General features: G+C 47.0%; 1 protein-coding gene across 6 annotated transcripts in view; it reads left to right on the forward strand.

The window, feature by feature from the left end:
- Window positions 1-20,727, forward strand: part of Art4 (arginine methyltransferase 4) — a 178,020-nt gene extending 157,293 nt beyond the window's left edge. For all 6 annotated transcript variants that reach the window (XM_055075537.2, XM_055075536.2, XM_055075538.2 and 3 more), the window contains one exon: window positions 17,590-20,727. In XM_055075537.2, the coding sequence (XP_054931512.1) occupies window positions 17,590-17,632 (43 nt within the window). In that variant the 3' untranslated portion in view covers window positions 17,633-20,727. The remainder of the gene's footprint in view (window positions 1-17,589) is intronic.
- Window positions 20,728-27,145: the final 6,418 nt, after the last annotated feature.

Here is a 27,145-nt window from a genome sequence, read left to right on the forward strand (position 1 = left end):
ATAAGGGATGTGGCCATGATAAGTTACTATCGAAAGAGATTCTGAGATATTTCACACAGTCCACGTATGAATAGGCGCACATTTACAAGAATAATAATAATAATACCTATGTATACATAGAGGTGTCGATTGAGGCAAAACACATTACAGCTTCGGTGCTCGTCCTTCCTCACAGAGTGGAAGGGGTGATAAATTTTTTGGTGTGGTTTTGCTCTTTGCTATTGGCGATTTTTGTAGAATCATTCAGTCGCGCCGCCGACTCTAAAGCCAGATTTTCAAGTAATGGAGCATATACAGTCAACGACTGAATTTTCGGACATGCCTGATATTTCGGACGTCTTTATGGCACTGCCACGAGCCCCATAGAATCAATGTATAAGGACATTCTAAGTTTCGGACGCTCGAACCTTCCCGCCGTCCAATTTTCCGGACTTTTTGACGCGACGGAAGGTCCTTTGGCTCCTCGCGCAGTGCCCTTGTGAAGGAAATCGACTTGCAGCCGAAGCACATCGCTTTGAACCACAACTAGTCGAATCTAGCCGTCACACACCGATTTGGTCTGGCTACGCTGGCTATGTTCATCGCCGCACTTCCGCCTCCGGTGGAGTTTCCGGAGCGGCGCCATTTCGTTTGCGCAGGCCACGTTTTGGCTAGTATGGTGGGTGGTTGTGCTGTTGTGTCAAGTGCTGACACAACCGTGCTGACATGACCCTTGTTTAGATCGAGGCGAATATGATCGCATGCAACCGGAACGCCGTCCAAACAACAATCAACAAGTTCTTCAAGCCACTGCAGCAATAACACCGGCTGCCCGACGATGCACATGTACATAATAAACCGGCAGTCGGCTGTATGCAGAGTTTTTGAACGCCTCTTTCTATAGCCACTTCACTGATGCTTTGGCAGGGTTTCGGAAGCCTGGTACTTCGCCCTTTACCTCTAGATCCGAGAAAAAAAAGAAAGAAAGGTGCGTTTTTTTTGCATGCATTCAGTTTTTCGGACTGCCTGAATTTTCGAACGTTTCTACGTTCCCTAGAGGGTCCGAAAAATTGGTCGTTGACTGTAATAGTTTCGAATTAATAACTGCAGCATTGTAACTCTGGCATAGCATGCGTAACTACACAGTTAGACCGCTGAACTATCACGTGACCACTTGTCACATGTTCAGGCCTCAGTACTCTCAATGTAACATACGTCGCTTACTTTCCCGTTTACCGGTCATTTCGTTTGCCAGTTCTGCAACCGGCAATTCTGGCAACTCGGGATAACTGTCGACGTTGATGCGATTAGCATCGAAGCTCTGTAGTGACGAACCATATTGCCACCGCCGAAACGCGTCGTGTATGCGTCGCTTACTGCAGCTTGGCTTTTCTCTCACGCTTGCCTCTGGACATGGTGCACCACCTAATGGCACCGCGACGAACTCTGCGTGCGGCGCGTGTTTAAGTAAGTATTTACTCAAAGTTGTCTGCATACAAATGGCACGGATTCTATTCTGAAGAGCATGGCTTGAGCTCAAGAAGCAAAGTGTTGACTGATGCCGTGATGCAGGTGACTGTTGTTGAGACCAAAATCAACTCTTTATTTAATGTAGTGAAACGCAATACTGAGGCATTCTGCGCAGGCTGAGGGTATGTCGGGACAGTTAAGGTTGACTTTCCAGCTGCTGAGAGAATCTCACTTGTGACAAAGTTCGGATCTAATACCAATGAGCTTGCTATCAATTTATAGAAATAGCTCATCTTTGAGAAAATTTGCTTTTGTATACATTTCTTTTTATTCGTATTTGAAAATGCTCAACTCGATTTGCATTGGGCTTTACCATTTCTTTTTCGAATATATTTTATTAGCTTTGCTTATTGCTAACCCCTCCTTTCAATTTTCTATTTTAAATAAAATAAGCACTGCTCCTTATTATTCAAATGAAGTTGGTTTTTATTTTTTAACATGCTTACTAAAGAGAGACAGCATCGGATGACATGGTGTCAGCCCATCTTGACATAAAACAAAGTTCTGTATCACTCGGGAAATATTTCAACGGCACTCTGGGAAAACCTGGAAAACTCTGGGAATTTGAAAATGTAAACTTTGTAGACGCCCTGCAATGACTACAACTGACCATGAGGATGCTTCAAATGGTCCGTGGAGCAAACGTGTGGTGAAGGAGGACGAGAACAGAAAGGACCTACGCATTGAAGAATGAACGGGAAAGGAAGCGCACAGCCACTTCTTTAAAGGAGCTTGAGCTCAAAAAACAGTGTTGTTAGATGCCAAGATGCAGGTGTTCCTAATACAAACCAAAATAAGCTCCTTAAGGCAGTGAAACACAACAGTGAAACATTCTGCGTGGGCTGAGAGTATGTCAGGACAGTTGAGGTTGACTTCACAGCTGCTGTGAGAGGATCTCAATTGTGACAAAGTTCGGGTCTCACACCAATGAGCTTGCTATCAGTTGATAGAAATAGCTCATCTTTAAAAATATGCTTCTTTATGCATCTCCTTTTTATTCATATTTAGGAATGTTGAACAATGTGTTTTACTTTTTTCAAATATATTTTTTTCGTTGTGCATTTTACTAACCCTTCCCTTCTGCTTTCTTTTTGAATAAAATAAACACTGCTCCTTACCATTCAAGCTGGATTAAGTTGTCTTTTTCTTTAACATGTTTACTAGAGAGTCCTACCATAGGGCGACATGGTATCAGTCCATCTGTGTCATTCAGGCAATGTTGCAAAGGCACTTGAAAATTCAGGCAATTTGAAAATCTGAACTTGGTAGACACCCTGTTATTATATTTAAGAAGTTGGTTAATTAATTAAGACTAATTATCTAATTAGGTGAAATCAATAAATAATTTGAGTATCTCCAAGTGACGCAAAACAATGTTACCTTGGTTCTGTCCAGTTACATGGCATTCGCATATTTTTAAACTCTGGCAAAAGTTAGCTTGGACACCCTGCATACATATATATTCGCATGCTGAATGACCTCATAAGACCAAATTCTACTATCAAAGTAAATGCATGCTCACCAGCGGGAAAATTACAGCATAGGCAATGGGCCAGATGACTGATGCTCCCATGGGAGAAACAAAGATTTCGGTCTTTTATTGCTTATGTACTGCAGGTAATTAGACCCCAAGAAGGTGAGTCTGACGCATACGGTACAATCGGGAACGGTAGAATCGGTGCAAGAGTTAGTACTGCAAGCAAGGAGATTTATTGGGGTTCGTAGCGATCGCCGGTTCTGGCATGCACCGAACAGTTCCCGAGCTTGAGCCTCTGCCGCGCGCTTGATGCTGCCGATGCTGCTGACTCTGTGCGCACGTTGGTTATCTTCTTTACAATGGCCCCGCGGAAATAAAGGAGCCATCCTGACGACTTAGCTTTCTGGAAGGACGGTAGAATGGTGATACGGCTTGAGACGCTGAATGTGAACGACTTTGCGGTTACGACGTCGCATGTCGGACGGCGGCGTTAGCGGCTCAACCAGGTAATTAAAGGGTGATGTTCTCTCGAGAACGCGGTATGGCCCGTCGTCCTTCGGAAGGAGTTTCGAAGCGAGCCCAGGCGTGCGGTGTGGCACTAACAACCAGACGAGAGCGCCCGGGAGAAAAGTGGGAGTAGAGTTCGTGGCATCGTGAACGGCTTTCTTACGGTTGTGGTCGTCCGAGGTGAATCGGCGGGCCAGCTGGCGGCATTCCTCGGCGTGTCTGGCGGCTTCCGCGATCGGCAGGCATTCGGATGAGTCAGGCCGGTAGGGTAGAATAGTGTCGAATGTGTGCGAAGGATGACGGCCGTAAAGAAAGTAAAAGGGTGAGAATCCGGTAGTAGCCCGCGTCGCGGTGTTGTAGGCGTAGGTGACAAACGGAAGAACTAGGTCCCAATTAGAGTGATCAGGGGAGACATACATGGCGAGCATGTCACCAAGAGTTCGATTAAAGCGTTTCGTGGTACCATTAGTCTGTGGGTGATAAGCAGTGCATTTACGATGAACAATAGCGCATTAAGCAAGCAGTTGTTCGATGACTTGAGATAAGAAGGCGCGGCCTCTGTCGCTTAAAAGTTCACGTGGACTTCCATGACGAAGGAGAAAACGGCGAAGTATGAAACTGGTGACCTCCTGCGCTGTAGCATTTGGTAGAGCAGCAGTCTCCGCATAACGGGTCAAGTGGTCTACTGCAACGATTATCCACCTGTTGCCGCGGCAGTAAGAATCAACGGAAGTGGCCCATAGAGGTCTTTGCCCACGCGATCAAAGGGACGGGATGGGCATTGTAAAGGCTGGAGCTCACCGGCGAAGTTGTGCGGTGGCGCTTTGTGGCGTTGGTACTCATGACAAGAGCGGACGAACTTTCGAACGAAATTGTACATTCCCCGCCAGTAATAGCGGTGTCGAAGTCTTTCGTAGGTCTTGAAGACTCCCGCGTGGCCACACTGAGGGTGGACGTGGAACGGGGAGCAGAGCTGAGATCGCAAGATTCTCGGAATAACGAGTAACCAGGTGCGTCCCTCTGGGGCATAGTTGCGTCGATATAGTAGCTGGTCTCGAATCGCAAAATGAGGAACTTTGCGCCGAAGCGTATGTGACGCCCGAGCTTTCGACGTATCCGAGAGGAGGTCGAGCAGAGATGCAGTCCAGAGATCATTACGCTGTGCAGCAGCGATAGTGTCAACGTCCAGAGAGGATAATGTGCACTCGCAGTAGGAGTCGTGACTGGCCTTCGGGGGAAGCAGCGATCGGGATAGCGCGTCAGCGTCGGAGTGCTTTCGCCCGGAAAGGTAAACCACGCGGATGTCATATTCTTGAATTCACAATGCCCAGCGGGCAAGGCGGCCTGATGGATCTTTGAGCGTCGACAGCCAACATAGTGTGTGGTGGTCGGTCACTACGTCAAACAATCGGCCGTATAAATATGGGCGAAACTTGCCAAGCGCCCACACAATGGCCAAACACTCCTTTTCTGTAACGCTGTAATTGGTCTCCGCCTTTGTTAACGTGCGACTCGCGTATGCGACGACGTATTCTGTGTGGCCAGCTTGACGCTGTGCCAACACAGCGCCAAGGCCTACATCGCTTGCATCGGTATGGATTTCGGTTTGCGCTTGAGGGTCAAAATGGCGAAGGATGGGTGGCGTCGTGAGAAGACGGCGCAAGGTTGTGAAGGCGTCGTCACACGCTGGAGACCATGGTGAGAGATCTCTAGCGCCACCAAGGAGCTGCGTGAGAGGCGATATAATTGACGTAAAGTTTCGAACGAATCGCCGGAAGTAAGAACAGAGGCCGATAAAACTGCGTAGCTCTTTCATAGTGGTAGGTTTTGGGAATGCCCTCCTTTGACACGACATGGCGTAAAATTGTGAGCTGACGAACAGCAAATCACACTTCAAGTTAAGTTGCAACCGGGCGTTCGTCAAGCAAGTGAGTATGTGCTGGAGGCGGAGCAGGTGCGTTGCAAAATCAGGGGCGAACACCACAATGTCGTCAAGATAGCAAACACAGATTTTCCATTTGAGGCCACGCAGAACATTATTCATCTTTCTTTCGAACGTAGCAGGTGCATTGCAAAGTCCGAAAGGCATGACGGTGAATTCATACAAGCCGTCTGGTGTAACAAAGGCAGTTTTTGGGCGATCGGCCTCTGCCATCGGAACCTGCCAGTAACCTGACGGCAAATTCAGCGAAGAAAAGAACTCCGCTCCCCTCAAACAATCCAGAGCATCATCGATGCGTGGTAATGGGTAGACGTCCTTCAGCGTGATCTTGTTCAACCGTCGAAAATCAACACAGAAGCGGATGGAACCGTCCTTTTTGTGACGAGGACCACGGGAGAGGCCCATGGGCTTTGGGAAGGTTGAATGACGCCTGGACGGAGCATGTCATCGACATGGTCTTTGTCGCAGCGGTGAGTGAGAGCCAGTGTCGATGTAATGCTCGACTGCCGATGGACGACCAAGAGGTGTTTGCGCAACGTCGAAAGAACGGCGGAAGTGCTGAAGGACTGCGAGAAGTTGCGCAAGAGTCAGATCTTCGGCAATTAATGGGCTGAACACACCAGTCCATGTTGAGTTGGGTAAGGAGAGGGCACTCAGTTCATGGACGGCAGTAGATGGCACTTCGTCGAGGACAGAGACAATTCGTGTTGAATCGACTGACTCGACGTAACGAAGGCATTCGTGGCGGAGCAGTGATAGCAGCGATGAAAGATGATTGTAAATGGGCATCGTGCTAACATTGGCGGCAAAATCAAGAGCTGCAAAGGGCAAAGGAAGCGCTTTTCGGGTAACAAAGTGACGAGAGGGCATGAAGAAGACCGTCCGGTCGGATATGGTACTACCGAAGACTGGTACGAATGCTGAAGAGCACGGGGGAATACAGGTGTCTTCTTTCACGACAATTTTAGTAGCAGGATGAGCATCGACGGAGGCCATGTCACCAAGGCGGAAAAGTTCAATCTCATCCCGAACGCAATTGATGATGGCATTGTGGCGTGAGAGAAAATCCCATCCTAGAATAACGGAGTGGGAGCACGATGAAAGAACTATGAATTCAATCGTGTACAAAACGTCCTGTATGGTCACACGGGCAGTACAAGCAGCGGTAGGGCAAATGGGTTGAGCACTCGGCGTTCGAAGCAACAATCCAGACAGAGACGTCGTCACTTTGCGAAGCGAACGACAAAACGTGGCATCCATAACTGAAATAGCGGCACCGGTATCGACGAGGGCGACTGTAGCGACATTTTCGATAAACACATCAATGACATTGGCAGGTAAAGGAGGAGGACTTCGGCATGTCGACACTTGCGCAGTTCTTGCCTCAGGAACTGCGTCGTCTAGTTTCCCTCTTCGTTAGCGATGGGTCGTCGATGCATAGGGGAAAGCCATCGGCGACGTGGAGAAGGTGATCGGAGGCGTTCGAAGCGAGGACGGCGATAAGTCTGGGAGCGAGCTGGTGATGGGTCGAAGGGTCCGTAAGGTGCATTTGAATCAGGCGGCACATAGGGCGCTCGGCGATCGTTATGGAACGCCTGCGATCAGCGGCGGCAGAACCTTGCGACATGACCGGGATACCTACATGCGAAGCATATAGGGCGATTGTCCGGCGTACGCCTCGGGTTAGTGACGGCAGTGTTGGTCCAGGAGACTGGAGGGGCAGGGCGTTGCACAGGCTGCTGGAAGCGACGCACGGGCACAATGCGAGGGGCCATTGCAGCAACCGTAGCATAAGTGACTGGTGTAGTGACGACATCCTGCTGGTGAACAGCCGGCAGCGTTTCCGCGACCTCTTCATGGATCACGTTACGGAGATGAGACGGCAAAGTGCTGGCAGCCTCCTGAGTAACGGACACCAGAGATAGCTGTCGTGCGACTTCTTCGCGGACAAAATCCTTGATTTGGGTTATCAAGGAGGCTTGTTCTTGGCCAGTGGTCAGGCTGCAGAGTGGCGCCGCATTTGGTGTGGGATGTCGCCTTGTCAGAGCTCGCTGCATATGTAATTCGTCATAGCTTTGGCACGTCGCCAACAGTGTGCGGGTCCTTGGCCAGAAGCATCTGGAATGCGTCATCATCGATTCCCTTCATGACGTGCTTGATCTTTTCCACTTCCGTCATGGCAACGTTCACGCGCCTGCACAAATCTAGAACGTCTTCTATATAGCTGGTGAATGTCTCACCCGTGTCCTGTGCGCGTGTACGCAAGCGCTGCTTGGCTCGGAGTTTCCTGACGGCGGGTCGGTCAAATACTTCTGTAATCGACGTCTTGAATGCTGACCACGTTCAGATATCCCTCTCGTGATTTCTGAACCAGAGACTGCCCACACCCGCGAGGTAGAATGATACATAAGCCAGTTTGTCCGAGTCATTTCATTTGTTGTGAATGCTGACCCGTTTGTAGGACGACAGCCACTCTTCAACGTCGTTGTCGTCGGTTCCGCTGAAGATGGGAGGCTCACGCTTGCAAACGGTGCCAGCGCAAGGGACGGGTGGCGATGGAAGAGTCTGCTGGTCGGCGTCTGGCATGGCGGAGGGTAGCGTCCGAGAACGGAGTTCCAGGATGGTAAAATGGAACGTTACCCGGCACGGCTCCACCACTTATAAAGGAGATTTATTGGGGTTCGTAGTGACCGCCGGTTCTAGCATGCACCGAGCAGTTCCCGAGCTCGAGCCTCTGCCGCGCACTTGATGCTGCCGATGCTGCTGACTCTGTGCGCACGTTGGTTATCTTTTTTACAATATATATATATATATATAGTGAATGTGTTTAATTAACAAGCCAGAACGTTGCACAATACACAGGCAGGTCTTTTGACCAAGTGTCGGGCACCGGGCTCGCAAGCTCTGTTCTCGAGCTAGGCGTTGCCGATACGCCTGAAGCACACGCCTGTCTTCTTCGCTACAACTTTTCTCCGGAGAAGAGGGCGCCATCCTGCACTGCATGTGCATTGCATGTCAGTGCATGTGCACCGTCTCACTTACATAAGTGAGACGGTGCATATGCCTTAAGTCAGCGGGAGAGGCTCGACACGGTAATTTACAGGAGATGTCTGTTGCACGACGCGGTAGGGACCATGGTACTTGGCTAGGAGTTTGGAGGAAAGACCGGGGGTGGTGGAAGGTATCCAGAGCCAGATTAAAGAGTCCGGCTGATATGAGCTGGGGGTTCGGTCGTCATCTCGGCGGAACTTTTGCTGCTGTTGGTCTTCAGTTGTAAGAGAGTGGGCTAGCTGGCAGCATTCCTCAGCATATCTGGAAGCTTCAGACAGTAACGTGCACTCCAATGGCTCAGGTCATTACAGGAGAATCGTGTCACGGTCATATATAGGTACAGGAAGGTATGGTAAAATGAGGTGCCAGTTGGTATGGTCGGACGCAGTGTACATGGATAGCATATCGCCCAAAGTGTGATTCAATCGCTCAGTCATACGGTTAGTCTGCGGTTGATGGGCAGTAGTGGTGCATTGGGCAGGACAGCATGGAGTAAAGACCGCGTTAACTACCTTGGAAAGGAAGACGCATCTTCTGTTACTGAGAAGTTCTCAGGGCGCACCATGGTGAAGTACGAAGTGTTGTAAGAGGGAGGGTGCAACAGGGCTCTGGCGGTGTGTAGGGCAGCTGTTTCTGCGTAACGTGTAAGGTGATCCACGGCAGCAACATTTCAGTGATTCCCAGTAGGTGCGTAGGATAGAGGGCTGTAGAGGTCGATGCCGATGCATTCGAATGGTCAGGAGGGGCTCGGGATTTGCTGCAAGGGACCACAAAGATGGCGAGCAGGAGACTTGCAGCGTTGGAATTCTGAACATGAGTAGATGTACTTCTGCAGAGAACTGTACATCCCACACCAATAAAAGCGCAAGCGGAGCCTGGTGTACGTTTTGAAGAGGCCAGCATAATCGCATTGTGGGTCTACATGGAAAGCAGAGCACACATCTGCGCAGAAGTGGCAGGGGACGACGAACAACCACTTGCAGCCGTTTGAAGCGTAGTTGCGGCAATAGAGTAGTCTATCCCATACCGTAGAGGCAGAAGCAGAAGCTTGACGGCGGAGAGCACGGGAAGGGCGAGTCGCCAGGGGGTCAGATAGGCAATCGAAAAGAGCTGCAATCGATGGATTTTTGCGCTGCTCCGCAGCAATATCAATTAGCACTGGTGGTGAAAGAAAGGGAAGTCGTGTCACTTGACATGGGGGAGCGAGAGAGAGGGTCTGTGTCGGTGTGTTTGTGACCAGGCCGACAGGCAATGTTGGAGCCTTGCAACTAGAAAACCCAGCGAGTGAGGTGGCCTGATGGGGCTTTCAATGTCAACAGCCAAGGTAGGGCATGATGGTCGGTAACGACGTTAAAGGGACGGCCGTGCAGGTATGGTCGAAATTTTCCAAGATCCCAAATGATAGCTAAGCACTCGTTTTCAGTTACAGAGTAATTAGATTCGGTCTTATTTAGTGTCCTGCTGGTGTAGGCTACCACATATTCGCCGTATGCACTTGTGCACTGAGCGAGGACAGCACCAAGTCCTATGCGCAGTAAGGGCGGCGATGTGAGCAGACGGTGCAATCTTGTAAACGCGTCGTCACAAAGTGGGGACCAGGTAGGAAGGCCGGTGTCAGCTTGGAAAAGTTGGGTTAACAGAGCAATGATAGAAGCAAAATTTCGGATAAAACGATGAAAGTATGAGCAGAGCCCGATGATGCCCGAAGTTCCTTCAGGGTCGTTGGTTTCGGGAAATTGGTGACAGCCCGAAGTTTAGAAGCATCGGGTAAAATGCCGTCTTTGGAAACGACGGAAAGCGCGAAAGCGAAAATTCGACTTTGGTGCGAGAACACTCAATGACTTCCTTGTGATCAGAAAGAAAGTCACCCCCCCTTAAGATGATATATGAGCATGAAGATAGAACAACCAATTCGACTGTGTACGTGAGTCCTTGAATGGTGATGCAGGTGGTGCATGCAGCAACAGGGGTAATGTGCTGTACGCTTGCTGTATACAGGGTCAGGGCAGACAAGGATGTCATTAAGATACCCTTCAATATATGACTGATCTTATCGGATTCTGTCATTGATGCATTGACGCGCTTGCAAAGGTCAATGAGGTATATGTAGTTTTAAGTTTATTTCTTTCTTTGTTACAGAAAGAGGGAACAAGAGCTAAAGGCTATGTGGCCTGACAGGGGCTCTTGCTCCTAAGCGTGTTTGGCTTACATGATAGTTCAATGTATGAAAAAAGCAGATATACAGTAACACAAGAACGAGCAAGTACCAGGTAAAAGATACAAATAAACAAAATAGTTTGTACATTATACAATGACTATGTGAAAAGACATTTTATGCTTCATGTTTGTTCGCTTGTTTGTACATTCACAATACAGTGCATATTAAGGGGGGACGCGGCTTTCTCATAGCGAGAAATGTCCAAAAAATCACATTTTTGAAGATCACATTTTCAATTTCAATTACTCTTTTTCTATCTGATTCTGAAATATTATCACTGCAAACCATGTAGAAGTGCTCTAAAAAATTTGTTTTGTCACGCAAGGGGGCGACAAATTTCACGTAAATAAAGAAAAAACAGCATTTTTCAAGCCACAATATCTCCGGAACGGCGCAATCGAGTGCCGCCATGTTGTCATTGGAAAGCACATTTCTCCATGTACAAATTTGCCGCTTCAGCTACCTTCTCCATAAAGAAACAAGCATACAAAAAGCAAATGATCGAAGGTCGTGCCGGAGTCTCCGATTGGCCGTGCCCACCACGTGACTGCAGCGTCCGGTGCTCGCGTTGTCTGGTCGGCTCTTTGCACCTCGCGAGTCAAAACGGGCACTACGCGGACATGGCAGTAGCGTCATGGTTCTTTATTCTATGGTATCGTGTCCGATCCCTACGTTTGTGGACGTCCTTTGTCCTTCTCTTTTAGTATCGTGGATATTGTCAATTTCGACAAACCATACTTTTTCACCAGTTCGTGGTTTTTCGCGCCTTGGGAAAGGTCTTTCAAGATCAACAGTTTCGTGGCCAAGTCCAAAGCTTTTCGCTTCACTGTCGAAGTAGACGCCGGCGAATCTGCCATCTCGGATAGGCACGGGAGCACACCAGTAGGAAACAACGCTGACAACGCTAGCACAACCACAAGTAAGAAAAAGACAGTCCCGCAGTCGTGTGAGGTGTGAGGCGCGGCGTTAAAGGGGGGGGGAGAAGAGGGGGTACGAAAGCACGTGATCACGTGCTACGTTGTCAGTTGGTGGAAACTTCGCCGCTGCCCTGACGTCGACGATGGCGAGTGGGGTCCCGTGGCGAATGAGCTGTCACTTTCGACTTGCATGTTCACGTTGCTGATGTGTGCTGGGCCGGCATTTTTTTTTTCTCTCTCTCTCTCTCTCGTTATCGCGGAAATCCTCTCGCCGCATCGCCGTTCCTCCGTGCCTCCGGCGAGACGCATGGAGACGCCGCGGGAAAGCCAATTCTCGGAGCGTGCACAGCACAGGGTCGGCGGATCTCGCCACGTGGAAAGTGGTCCGCGACACCAAGGCGTTCGTTGTAGCCGATCGGCTAGGCTCGCGGGCGTTCGTTGTAGCTGAGACCGAGCGCCATAGCCTAAACGTATATTTTGACGGTCACGCCGGACTTGTTCGTGATAAGCGAGCGTTCGTCTTAAGTGGGGCCGTTATAAGTGTGCTCGACTGTATATGTATCAAAAATTCCGCTTACATTGAACAAAAGTAGCAGCGACTCCCGATATATCGAACGTCAAGCGACGGGAAAATGCCCCCAGAAGTTGGGTTTCCCTCGTGGTAGCGGGGAAACCCGGCGGCGCTGCTCCATCCATCCACTCTCCCCTACCGTGACCACGCTGCGTTGAGCGAGCCGTCAACACCCCCTGCAAAAAATCCTGGCCCACCTGCAGCGCTTGCTTGCCTCGTCGTGCAAGATGGCAAAAGTGCGAGTTGTCTCGCTGCTTTTCTGGTTCATTGTGCGTGCGTCTTGTGGGCCTTCTCCCGCATTGTTGCAGTGATGAAGCGACAGAATTCGTCTTTCGTCGTGAAGCTCGAAATCATAAATCGGGTCGAATGCGGTGACAAGTAGGATGTCCCCGCAGCGTGCAAGATTCCGAGGAGCACTCTCAGCATGATCATGTAGAATAAGGGGGAGATTAGGGCTAAAGTGACCAAACTCGTGACCCGGCGCCCGTGGCGCCCAACGCGTACGCATGGCCGTGTACGAGTGGTTCATCCGAAATTGCTTCAGCCGTGCCGGCTTCCGCATGCTCGGTGATGACGGTAAATTCTGATGAATACAACGAAGCTGTTGCCGGTGTTGCCGAAGTTTGGAGCGAGCTGTCAGAATTTCTGGATGCTGTTGACGAATCAACGGTGGACAAGTTCGTAAGTGCAAATGGTGGTGTCGTGATCACGGGAGAGCCCGAAAACGAAGACTACATTGCCGACATCGTACCGAGCACAAGTGAAATTGGGCACAATGAGGAAAGCAACGACTGTTTTTTGCCCACGTCCTTCGAAGGGATTGGTGCGCTCGCACTAGTCCGGTGCTTCTGCACGAATGCGGAAGGTTGCAGCCTCAGCTGCTCCGAATCCTTAGACAATGTAGAGAAGTGTGTGCGTCACAGACAGCGAAATTACCCAAGCAGAAGAAAATGCAGGTCTATTTCATGCGAAGCTAAGCTAATTCCATCTATAAAGTGATTTTATAAATGGTATGTGCTTTGATGACATCCAATTATTTAGCAGGCTTATATCAAATTATGCTCTATATCGAACTGACAGGCGTTTTTTTGCGAGTTCGATATAGCCGGGTTCGGCTGTACGTGAGAAAAAGAAGGCCACACCTAGAATATTTTGGAACGACGTAAAATTATTAGGCAGGAAGTCAACAACAATACAAGAACATATCCTAGACGAAGATGAAAACAGACTGGAAGAAGAAGTGGCTATAGATAACATCCGACAAATAACAGTCGAATCTTTCCAAGGCAATGCCGAGGTTGTATTTGAAGAAAAAAAGAGCATGAAAGAGACCCAGGTGGAAAAGGAGCTGGTGCTGACAAATTTCAACTGGGAGAAAGCCGAAGAGAAAATTCCTAAGCGCACAGCCACAGGGCTAGACGAGGTTCCCATTAGGCTGATTAATGAACTAGGACCAAAAGATAAGGAAGCTCTGGTGAAATCAGTGGAAAAAACTTTAAAAGATAGACGAATACCAGACATATGGCGACAAAGTAGAATGAATTTAATTTATAAAGGTAAGGGGGAGAAAGATAGAATTCACTCGACTATTACATCAGTAATATACAGGCTAGCTGCAGGTAATCAACTTAAAGCTTCAAGCATGGGCAGAGGATAGTGGCATTTTGGGAGAACTACAGAATGGCTTCAGAATAGGTAGTCATTTAGATGATAACTTATTTGTTCTTACTCACTGTATTGAAATATCAAAAGTAGAAAGCAGACCGTTATATGTGGCCTTTTTAGACATTACAGGAGCCTATGACAACATAGACAGCAACATTTTGTGGGATATTCTGGAAGGGGAAGGCTTAGGTGACAATTGTCTACAGCTTTTGAGAGATTTACCTAGAAAATATTGTTTGCATTGAACGGGATGGGATGAGGAGCGAGGAGAAAGTTCATATAAGCAAGGGACTGAGGCAGGGATGCCCTTTATCCTCACTGCTGTTTATGATGTACATGGTGAGGATGGAGAGGGCGCTAGAAGGAAGTAATATCGGTTTTAATCTCTCATACAAACAGGCGGTTACAGTACTAGAGCAGCAGCTTCCAGGTTTATATTATGCGACGATATTGTGTTGCTAATTAACAATTACAGTGATGTGCAACGTCTGGCTAATATCTGTGGACAGGAAGGCAAGAGTTTAGGTTGGAAATTTAGTGTTAGAAAATCGGTTGTTCTGGTATTCAATGAAAACAGTGAACAGACAGTGACGATACAGGGCCAGGAAATACCTCTGGTAACAGAATATAAATACCTTGGTATATGGATAAACGAAGCCAATAGATATATGGAAACACAGGAAAAAACAGTAACAGTGAAGGGGAAGGGAAATGCAGCCGTAATGAAACACAGAGCGCTATAGGGATACAATAGGTATGAGGTGCTCCGAGGTATGTGGAAAGGTGTAATGATTCCAGGACTTACTTTTGAAAATGCGGTTGTTTGCTTTAAATTGGGTACAATCAGTACTCGACGGGAACCAAAGGTCAGTGGGTCGTCTCACATTGGACGCTCACGGAAAGACTACAAACGAAGCTGTGCAGGGTGATATGAGCTGGACTAGTTTTGAAGTGAGGGAAGCTCGCAGTAAAATTGAGTATGAACAACGGCTGAGGAATATGGAAGAAAGTAAATGGGCTGGAAGAATGTTGAGGTATCTGTACAGGAAACACATTGATTCACAGTAAAGGAAAAGGAGTAGGAAGCTTATCAGCAAGTATGCGGCCTATAGGGTGGGCAACATAGCAACAAAGAACGTCAAGCGGAAAGTCAGAGAGACCGAAATAATCTCATGGGTGGCAGTAATGGAAAAGAAACCTGCCATGAGTAACTACTTAAGAGGAAGAAACGTAATCAGGAAAGAAACCATTTATGATAACTCAAAGGGAAGCTCATTACTTTTCAAAGCGAGATTGGGATGCCTTAGAACACACACCTATAAAGCGAGATATAAGAAGGAAGAAGAGGCATGTGCTTGCTGCGTGCGGTAAAGCTAGGGAAACTATGGAGCATGTTTTATTAGAATGTGAAGACCTCTACCCAGCGGTCGATTTAGGCGCCACTGGCCTCCTTGAAGCGCTTGGGTTCAGCAAGAGCAGTGGAAAAGTAGACATGTCCACAATAGGGATTAGTAAGAGGTGATTGGAGGATTGGTGGAATAAAGGTATGAAAACGACAAAAGAACGGATACATAGAAAAGCACAGTTCGCAATAGGGGATCAGAAAATTTGGTTGTGGGAGTTCATAGTGTTTTTTCTTTTTATTGTTATTATTAGAGAGTTTGAGTTTAGGGGACGCTAGCGGCTTGCGTACGCAAGAACTAGGGGCGACGGTATGCGCATGCGCAGACCGCTACGTCTACTTGCGTCCTTGGGGTGGCTGAAAACATCGCTGCCCCTAAGCGGTCGCATTACTCATGTGACTCTCGCTGTGTACGAGAACTTATGAGTAGCTAGCGGGTAGATAATCTTATAAATCTTTCGCCAAGTGTCGACAGACATCGTTTTTATATATATTAGAGAAGTATAGCATGTCCGGCATTCCGGTAAACGCAGGCGGACGGTGTTGGGGCTAGAGAGTAAACGGGAGTGGCCTTCATGGTGCATCCACCTGGTGGCGCAAAGCTCAAGCGGACAAAAACGGCTAATATTGCTGTAACCAAGTCTATTCTACTTCGCTGCTGGTGTAAATTTTCGTCTTTCCGTTGGCCCTTCATCATCATCATCAGCCTGGCTACGCCCACTGCAGGGCAAAGGCCTTTCTTATACTTCTCCAACTATCACGGTCATGTGATAATTGTGGCCCATGGTTAAACGCTGCATAGCACAGCTGTATTGAGGTGAAGCTGACTTAAGGAAATCGGCCGCCACTGTGCAACACATATTAGATCTTCCCAGATTTTTCTTCCTAAAAAATCGGGTGTATAATAAATTTCTACTTTGTTGAAGAGTTGTATTGTTATCTCTACATTAGTTTTCTACTTTGGACACATAGAATGTGGGCGCACCTTTTTTTTTTATATGGTTATGTTAGAATCGGGCAAATACTGCCAAACGGATCAGCAGCTGTGTGTGGTGACTTTTCTTTATTTGTGTCTAAGTTTAATTCGACCAACTGCGTCAGATCCATCAGGGTCAAATTAACAAGAATCAACTGTACATTGATTTCTATGGGAAGATAAACGGGATTCAGGAAAGAGTGCATTTTGTCCGGTCTTGCACTATAAGCAGTTTTAAGTGGTCTGAGCTGTAGGCAATGACTGCATCAAGTGTAACATGGTTTCTGAACACCAGTATATTGCCCGTGCATCTTGTATGTATGAGCCCATGTCTGTGCATGTGTCACCAACTTTTGCCCACAAATTTTCTGCAAAAGGCTTACTAGACAGGTCACAGAGCTTTTGTTTACAAGTGTCTCAGCTGCCAAGTTATTTTCTTGGTTTTCAAATCATACCTTTGCCATTCCATTCAGATAGATGATGTGTGGGATGGGATGGGATGGGACACAACACTTGAGTGTTGTGTCCCATGACTGCTCACTCATTCATACAGCACCTGCCAGTCCTCCATGTCAACATCCCAACAGACTGTTTTGGTATCTTGGTGGGTGGTACAACACAACTTCTGGTATTTTTGATGATGCTGTGAAGCACTGGCTGGTACATTATGGTGTTTGCACTATAGTGTGTCTGGAAAAGATACCCAGCACCTCCACTATTGTGTGGCAGGTAAAATGCAACGGAAGGTATATACAAAGGCTGTCATATAGAGGATGGGGAAGCCAGGGTGACTGGAGGGAGCCACCGTAAACATTCATCTCGGCTCCTTCCTCCGCTTCATGCATGCATTTTCTAATATGTTTTTCTGTTTAGGATTTAAAATAGTCACATGATGCTCCCTCGTAGTCTTTTTTGTTCCTCCATGGATGAAGAGCATATATCTTTTGGCACATAAAGGGTACTTGTGTGAGATTATCATTACAAAACGTAGACCTGCTCTAACAGATCCCTAAAAAAAGGTTGCTTCACATTTAAAATAAAATGGCCTATGCACCACTTAATCTGGCAATGCTGCGAACACTTTTCTTTCTGATATTGGCACTTCATAATAAAAAGTTACTTAATAAAAAGTTACTTTGTGGATGTCGCTCTTGTATTCTGGCTACTGCAGTGAATGAGCTCATTAGGACAGTTCCACGCGTATTTTGCATGAGAATTTTCTGGTTGCCACTTTTGTTCTTGATTGTGCTTGTTTTTAGCGAGTTTCTATTATCTTTCTGAAAGCATGGGACATCTGCCCTGTCATAGCTTGAATGAAAGCTGAACAGTTGTGTTCTTTCTCCCCCTCATGCAGCAACAAGTGCTCCTCAGCAACAGCACATCTCAGTTTCCTGTAAATAGCAGCCTCATGATTGGAGACTATGTCACACCAGGCAACATCCTGATGCCCACCGGCACCTACAAGAACTGAGCGTCGTACTCTCCGCTGGCAGTTGGTGCTCGCAACACGTGGATAGCAGCTGAACTGGTTGTCGTGGAACAAGGCTCAAAATTTTGCCTCATCAGCGTCTTGTCTGCGCTGCCGCTTTGCTCTCCACGTGGTTGGTCTGCCATAGCTTCCATTGTCAGGTTCCTGGTGCTGCAGTGATGCCATTGCAGGGGTTACATTCAGCTCAGCAGAGCACAGGGGGGCATGCTGTGGACAGGTGGCTTTGAAGCTGTGATAATTAGCCCACCACAGGTGCAGCGCAGAGGCCTTTGCACACCCACAGTCGGGCACAGGTGCACTGTTTTTGTAACTAGTGAATATGGATTGGCTCTGGTGCACACTTGGCAGTCTGGAAGTGGAGCATTCATACATTAAAATGTTGGAGCTTGAGTGGTTACCATCATTTGGGGGTTCAGCTCTTGAAAATGTTAGCGTGCAGCCTCATTCCTGAAACACGATATCTGCTTTAAAGTTTAATGCCACTTGACTGCCTTTAGCAAGTGCACTATCCACATTGCCACAAGCTGCGCATCTCCCGAGGATGGTGGGTTGTGTGCGCTGTCCTTTTTTGTCAACCTGCTGAGTGTTGCACCTGTGTGGGTTATTGCTGACTGTCGCATAGTTCTGGTCTCAAAGGCTGCGCTGCTTGTCCCCTTTGGGCTCTGTTATTCTGAGTGCTGAATGTCGTGCTACCACAGGGCCAGCTACCATGGTGGTGCTCTCCACATCACACAGATGGTTGGTCACTGCCACAGTGAATGAGTGAATGTGTGTGTGTGTGTGTGTGCACATGTGTGCACACACGAATACACTGTGTGTGCACAACAAGAGCCACTAGCTCTGTTCCTGTCAGCTGCAGAGTTCACCAAGCGTGCATCTGTGCTGTGGCTTTGGCAGCTGATCCAATATGCATGCTCTTACTGGTGCAGCTCGCTCTCCTTGCTACGCACATAAAATGGGCATTCTGGGTAGACACTGATGGTCATATGTTTAATTGTTCAACCATCCCCAAGTTAAGTGGTGCGCTTAGGCCTGCCATTCTCCCATTTATTATAGAGTCTCTTACCCAGAGAGAAATGACCATCTTTGCCGTTTTAATGTCTTGAGCAGATAGCCACCTTGTAAATGTAGAGAGTTCAGTTTAGCTTCAAGCTGGAAACATGGGTACGATGGGATAAGTAAATTTTTGCGTAGTGACTGCAGACCTCATAACTCTCCAGCAGTACGGTTTACAGCGTGTGCCCTGGCATAAGTACTCGTAATCAATGTTGTTTATAGCAACATAACACTGTCTACATAAGTGTGGTCTACTAGTGTGTAGTTGCCCTTTGCTGTCCGTGGCACACACATCCTGCCTACGCTGGCTGCTTCACCACAATGCCACTATTCCCCTCTCCATGTAGTTACAAGAGGCTCTATCCAATTTACCAGCCTCACTGCTTATTTGGCTCCTGTTGTGTACTCGCGGTGTTCAACATTGGACGAACCTCCAACACAGTTAATGTGTGTGCGTGCATGTTCATATGCGTATATGCATGCACGCATCACAGCTGCACTGTAAAGTTGGCTAATGCTATGTTACAGCTTCTTGTTTTAAGGAGGCTGTTAGCCATGAAGTGTACATGTGTGTGCGTGTCTTTTTCGACACTTTTTTTTTGTGTAGCTGCCTTTTCATTATTTGTATGGTGTTTGCTGTGTTCTTCCTTGGCAGTTGACCCAGGTATGGTGGAACAGTGCTCAAATGTTTTTCCCTGTCCTCCTTTCCTCTGTGTGTATGGGTTCTGGGACACTTTCAGTGTCTTGCTTCAACCCACGGCAGCTGGGTGTGCCAGCTGCTGAGTCGAGATTAATCGCCTGCTGGTTCATTGCTCATACTGCAGTGCATTCTAGTATGCCAAAGGCAGGTGGTATCAACTTCTCCTTGGAGATGAAAATTCAGTGGCGTCACTGACCAGTTGAGACACTAGCCTAGCAGCGTGAGCCATTCAGTGCATTTCAGCTGCTAGCTGGCAGATAAATGCGTGGAATGAATTGGTACTGGAAGAATGGCATCTATTCTCTTCCTGGTTCGAGTCCATGTGGAAAATTGCCAAAAGTGTCTGATCTGAAGATATGCCAGCCTCCAAATTTTGTAATATCATATTTGCACGAATATAACATAATTGCCGTGCATTTTACCACCTTGGTCTTGCACCATATTTGCAACCATGCTCCAAATACAAGATGTCCCCCCTCCAGTCATTTCACATTCAAAGATAAGGTGAACTCCACCATTGGACTGCATAATAAAGGCAGTGCTCCAAGGAGACTACACTAAGCGCCTGCTCGTGGGGCTTCTTGGGGTGGCAGCACATTTTGGTCCTGCTGGAAGTGCAGCACAACACGCCTCCCATCGCACCAGTGCATGCTGCAGTGCTGCAGTGGATCGTGCACCATGCAAAGCGAAAAACATTCTGTTTTGACTGTGCACTTACGGGTAAAGTGTGTATTTTGATTTGCATGAACTTTTTTATTATTATTTTTCCCATCAGAAGTACCCCTTGAGTTATATTCATGCAAACATGTTATTGAAGGAGGTGGCATAAAGGTCAAGTTATTTGATGCATGGTTTGCCATGCCAAGCCTAAGTAAGCAGCATTTCTTGCGTAGTAGCTGCTGGAAGCTTGTGTGCGTGTTGGGCACATTTTCTGTAAACATTTGTAAATTAGCATCCTTCTCTTTCCCTAGGAACGAATTGCTGTTGTGTCCTTTTAATTTTTCAATGTACGGTAGACAAAGGAAGAGTATCCCTTCCAGCAGTGGGGGGACTGTGTTTCGGTGGCCTCACGCAGAGCTGGTCACTGAAATGGATAGGATTTAACCTGTGATATGCTTCTTGTCTCTGGCCGAGACTGTGAAGTATCTTGTATAAAATCTGTGTGTGGCATTCTCGTGTGGGGCGCCAAGAGCTCGTTGAAACCGAGGAAATCTTGCAATAAATCTGCTCATTCGGCTCATTGCTTATGCTGTGGCTGATTACTTGACTTTCGCCAACACACCAGAGTATGTGCCTGTTGTGCAACCAGATTTATTGTGCTTGGTGAACCTGAATGTTTTCTGCCAGGAAACGTGGGGCTGAGTCGGCAGCCCAGCTGCTGTGGGGATGTGGTCTTCACAACGAAGGCAACGACGAGCCGGTTGTGCTTCCTTTTGGTTTATTGCCCTCTGCATACAAAATAATGCATATAGGTTGTAAGTGCCTTGATTTGCTACCTTAGAGATGCCGATCAACTAAATGTCCGCCTGTGCTGTGACACCAGTAGGGCACACTGTCGCTCTCTCGCAAGCATGAGGCCATAAGTTAAATTCCAAACTCTGGTGATGGCATTGTGTTGCATTCTGACGGGTGTGGAATGCAAAAATGCTCACATGCTGTGCATTGTGTGCACATTCAGGAACCGCAAATTGTCTGAATTAATTCGAAGCCCCCTCCCCCGCCCGCCGAGGAGTTGCTTGGATGTGGCTTCAAGAAGTGAAATCCCTGAATTTGTTTTTCTCCCCATACCGTTGAATAACAGGAAACTCTATTCGTGCACACTTAACTGCAAATTCCTCGCCCTCCTTTTTCTTATCGCAGTACCTCTTGCATATTAATATCCCCGTAGCAGCTTCTAAATCCCAGGCTTCTATGTGGGCTAGCCTAGTCCTTTGGGGTTGGAGAAAATCACTTGCGTATCTTCGGTTGTTTCCTGTGCAGCAGTGGCAAATGTGATACAAACCTTTGTCTCTATTGTGTTCATACACCCAGACCTTGGAGAAGTTTTTAAATGTCTTGAGCCATCTTGTAGAGCTTTAACAGCATTTATGATTCTCCAGTACATCTAAGAATCTTGTGATTGTTTCAGGGTAACACATATTTGAAGATAATTGAAGAAGTAACAGAAGTTCATGTTTTGCATTCATCATCATCATCAGCCTAGTTACGCCCACTGCAGGGCAAAGGCCTCTCCCATACTTCTCCAACTACCCCGGTCATGTACTAATTGTGGCCATGTTGTCCCTGCAAACGTCTTAATGTCATCCGCCCACCTAACTTTCTGCCGCCCCCTACTACGCTTCCCTTCCCTTGGAATCCAGTCCGTAACCCTTAATGACCATCGGTTATCTTCCCTCCTCATTACATGTCCGGCCCATGCCCATTTCTTTTTCTTGATTTCAACTAAGATGTCATTTACCCGCGTTTGTTCCCTCACCCAATCTGCTCTTTTCTTATCCCTGAACGTTACACCTATCATTCTTCTTTCCATAGCTCGTTGCGTCGTCCTCAATTTCAGCAGAACCCTTTTCGTAAGCCTCCAGGTTTCTGCCCCGTAGGTGAGTACTGGTAAGACACAGCTATTATACATTTTTCTCTTGAGGGATAATGGCAACCTGCTGTTCATGATCTGAGAATGCCTGCCAAACGCACCCCAGCCCATTCTTATTCTTCTGATTATTTCCGTCTCATGATCCGGATCCGCCGTCACTACCTGCCCTAAGTAGATGTATTCCCTTACGACTTCCAGTGCCTCGCTGCCTATTGTAAATTGCTGTTCTCTTCCGAGACTGTTAAACATTACTTTAGTTTTCTGCAGATTAATTTTTAGACCCACTCTTCTGCCTTGCCTCTCCAGGTCAGTGAGCATGCATTGCAATTGGTCCCCTGAGTTACTAAGCAAGGCAATATCATCGGCGAATCGCAAGTTGCTAAGGTATTCTCCATCAACTTTTATCCCCAATTCTTCCCACTCCAGGTCTCTGAATACCTCCTGTAAACATACTGTGAATAGCATTGGAGATATCGTATCTCCCTGTCTGACGCCTTTCTTTATGGGATTTTGTTGCTTTCTTTGTGGAGGATTATGGTGGCTGTGGAACCGCTATAGATAGCTTCCAGTATCTTTACATATGGCTCATCTACACCCTGATTCCGTAGTGCCTTCATGACTGCTGAGGTTTCGACTGAATCAAATGCTTTTTCGTAATCAATGAAGGCTATATATAAGGGTTGGTTATATTCCGCACATTTCTCTCACCTGATTGATAGTGTGACTTCCAATCACCTCGTTTACTTTTCCCCTGCTCTCGCTGAACCCAAGAACTCTATGCTATGAGCCATAGTGTGTCCTACAAGAATTTTTGTAGGGAACTCTATGCTATGAGCTGGTCATAGACTTTCTCACTACATTACCTAGAGGGAAATCTGGCGCTGCTGCGCTGTGGTATGCATGGGAATGCCGGTATTTTGTGACTTCGGATTGGCATCGTTCTCGTAGAGACTGGACACCTTGATGACGCGCTTGGCAAGTACCGTTCCGTCTGTCACACCCGTTCTACTAGAACAGCACGTGAAAAGCTGTTTTAGCTTTATTATTACGCAAAAAGATGTTTTGTTTGACTATGAGAGCTTGTTATTGTGTGTACGACTACATGTTACGTAAAAAGTATCAGCGGGCCGCTAAAGTTGGAGGACAGACGACAAGGTTCGCGCTCGCTTTGAAACAGTTGGTCGTCTGTTCTTGCTTTTCTTCGCTTGGTCATGCATCGTGGGTGAGTAAAGATGTAATATGCGTGAATGGAAACATTTCATGAAGATTTTACTTTGAGAACGGGCTATTTGCGCAGCCATATCCACGTTTTAGACGAAGCCTCTTACAACACCAGCCAACACGAGCCTCGCAGACACACATACCGTCATTATGGTGTTCTAGAAGGGGGTAGTGGGCTCAGGAGCCGGAGCGCCCTATGCATTGCGTGCGTCTATTTGTCGTACAAAAATCCCTCACGTGACCTGATCCTAGGTGCCTAGGGACAGCTTGGTTTAGGGATTTTTGAGAAGGCGCGATGCTGGCGCCGAGCGACGCCGTGGCGTGTTCGTCCTCGGCGTGATCGTTCTCTGGACCGCGCGTTGTTCAACATTGCTCATGTAATCGTGCGTGCGTTGCTTGTGTGTTGGTTGTAGGTTCTGTGTTACTTGGCGGAAAGCCGTGAGTAGTGGCGGTGCGGCAATGCGGCTTTGGCCTCGATGAGCTCTGGCACTACAGAATCTGCGTTGTGTGACCCGTGCTTTCTTGAGAACCCGGCGGTGGTGACAATTGAAATATCGAAGTGGCCTAGCGCCTCGGCAGCGAAGTTCTGCGAACCGCGATGTGGCGTCGCCGTGTCCGACTTTGCTTAACGGACATCGAGGGATGTGCTGCTCGCTGCAAGTCATGTAAATGCAACTGCGTCGACCGCCCACTGTTCAGCGCTGAATGTGTGTTTGGTGTGCTGTGCTTGAAACGAGTGGTGCAGCCGTGCAGAGGGGGTGGCGGAGTAGCAGAGTGGCTCCGTTTGCGCATTCACAGACATGTGCTCCCGTCTTGGTCTCATTAGCGGCTGTCGCGGGACTGTGGTGTGCTAGCTCCTTGTCTAGTATGAAGTTTACGACGCTAACACACAGCATGTTCATGTTTTTCCGCGCTCTATGTCATTTGCATGACGGCCGAGTTGAAAACGAGACATATCTCTGTGTTCTTTGCGTTTGTGTGCTGTAAATTACTTTCTATTGTGGAAGTTCTGGGAGTCTTATTACGCAAGGAGTGCGAACGTAAACATAAACACATATGTGTGTGAAATTTTGAATTACCCATAATACCCTTTACGACTGATAAGTGAGCTACACGGCCTGTGTGAATCAGCTACCGTATGTTGCGGCGCTCTTTCGTGTGGTAGAATGATGCATGGTGCGCGTTTATTTCTGTACTGTATTAAAAACCATTTGTTTATTCACTCAATACAAATGTACGGCTTCTTCGCCGCAGTACAGCTTAGTTACGCGGTGAAGCATATTAGAAGTGGGAGGGCGCCGCTATCAGCCAGTATTAGTATGTCCTCTTAGTTGACCTGAGAGGCGGCGGGTGCGCGAGTGTATAATTTAAGAACTCTTATTATGTCCAGTGACAGTGGAGATCATTAACTGTAGCACCAAAGTAGTGGACCACTACCAGAACAAAGGCATGTAGTATGCCCATCTCAATTCTTGTGCTTATGCCAGTCTTATTTTTTAGAGCAATAGCTGCTATGGGCTAACTCCCCTGGTTGTTCTGATGTCTACTGGTGTTGTCACTGGAATTCCCGAATTTCTTGCTAGAATATTGCAAATAAAGTTCTCATTGTGCTGCGAGGATTCAAACATACGATCAAAAGAGTGGCAGTCCACAATTCTACATTTCAGCCACTCTGCTGAAGGTACAGTCGTGGTGAATACTGATCCCGGAGAGCATGATCTAGCCAACAGGTGCCTAGATTGGCTAACACCTGCTCAATATCTGCATACTGTATATAGAGCTGGCATCCACACCTTCACGTTCTTACACATCACCTTCCCACTTGCGAAGGCAGTCCTATGTTAAGTTTTCTTCTTGCATGTGATGACAATGATTGGGTGCATCTGCTTCATTAATCTTCTTCTAGTGCTTGGCTTCTCAGATTTACTGGATGGAGCTGTTGGTGTCTTGTTTTCCTCAAGCAAAGCGCGAGACATAGCAATGCGTAGCCCAAATATAGATTTGAGAAAACCAAAACGAATTCAGCAGTAAGAAGCTAAAGGGTTGTTTCGGTGTAGATCAGTGGATAAGTCCGGATATGAAAGAGGAGGAAGAAAAGCCAAGTCTTTCCACTTCAACACTGAGGCACAACTCCCACAAATAAATAGGACTCTTACTTATTCTACTTTCTTAAGGAGATTACCGACTTGCATTGGCAAGTGTTCACTTCAGCAAACACTGCATGAAGTCAGATTCCTGTGCATATTTCACCAGCTACTGCATCATTGTTTCACATTATGAGTGAAACTGCAATTTTCTTTATGCCACAACTTGCCCAATTTTGTGTTTTACAGTGGGATGTTAGCAGTGCTAATAAGGCACCTAAATACTCATGAATAGTAATACAGAGAAAAAAAAGTAAGAAAGCAGTGGCTTTTTGTGCGTAGACTATGCATACACCTGGTGCTCTTATGGTCATTTTTTCCCTATCTGCTCAGCCATTCTAAACAAGAAAAGTTTATGCACAGTTTATACACAGACCACAACTAAACCACAGGTATCGTTGGTAAGCAAAGTATATTTATTTGGTGACATTTTCTGCAGCCCTGCTATTGAGCTTTCCTTCCTTCCTTTTCAGCTGTGCAGGTTCATTAAGAAGTGATGATACAGTTTGACAATTTTAATCATTGAAAGACTTAGCAAAACCTTTTTCGGGTTGTTTTTTCTTGGTTTCAGACTCTGCACATTGCATTTTAAGGCGTTTTCTGTGTTTGTTGCTTTTTCTTTATGGGTAGGGCATGTAAACATTTTTTACACCATGTCAAGTATGTGGTGCCATAGATTGTTCTTAGATGGAGTCTTGCCCTTTCATTCTGTACAATATGGTGTCGGTTTTTTGTGTCCAAGGCTGTTTTACATTTGAGTGTGATTGTAGCATTTTGCTGTTTTGCCTCTGTCACCCAAGCTTGAAAGATTTCTACCCACTGGTGGTGGCATGACACATGTCACGTTTCTTTTTCAATAAAAGGAAGTGTCACTTATCCTGTGCACTGGTTGCCTTTTGTCTCTTTGAATTGCAATTTGTTGCCTATATTTGCTCTTTTGTTGCATTTCAGATTAGGAATAGCTATCATAATTGACATTTAACCATATTGCACACAATGTGGATGATATGTAATTGCAATATATGGCCACCATAAATATAACAGAAGTTAATAATTCAAGAATAGTGCCTTTGCATGGTTGTGCAGCCATGAATTGTGGCCATAAGGTACCAGCGCTGCAGATAGCACTGCTTGTGCAGAATATAGTGCAGCTCTACTACTTTCAAACATCATTGTTTTTATCTGCGTTTGTATAGCTCCAGTTTCTGTGAACAACACACATCTGGTGGAAGGGTGGCTTTCACCTGCAGTTGGGTCCAATAAATAGCCAAATTTCTGCCTGTTTTCATGTTATTAGCACATTAGTAAAGGCAGTCGTTTTTATAGTAGCCTGTTTGCCCAGTGTAGAAGCCGCTGCAGGGTGTCAGGATCTCATACACATCTTTAGCTTTGCAGGGGACACAGCATCTGGTACATAGTTTGTCACAGGCCATGTATTCGGGGCAAGTTGAGTTCACTCACTAGAAAGGGGAAACCAAGCTTGTTGGATATGAAGTAAACCGCCTGTACACTCAGTGGCCTTCTTCATTTCGTGTGACATATGTGGTTATAGCGACCCTTGTTTTAAGCACTTCTTGTCCAGCAGCGGTCGTTTGCTTTTTGAAACACTCGGGATAGCTTTCAGCAAGCTGGACAGGAATAACACTGAAAAACCAGCAGATGTTAATTGTCGCACTTATCATGCGAAGCTTCATACAGTATGATGAGGGC

This window comes from Dermacentor andersoni, chromosome 11, assembly GCF_023375885.2.
Source record: "Dermacentor andersoni chromosome 11, qqDerAnde1_hic_scaffold, whole genome shotgun sequence".
Lineage (NCBI taxonomy): Eukaryota > Metazoa > Arthropoda > Arachnida > Ixodida > Ixodidae > Dermacentor > Dermacentor andersoni.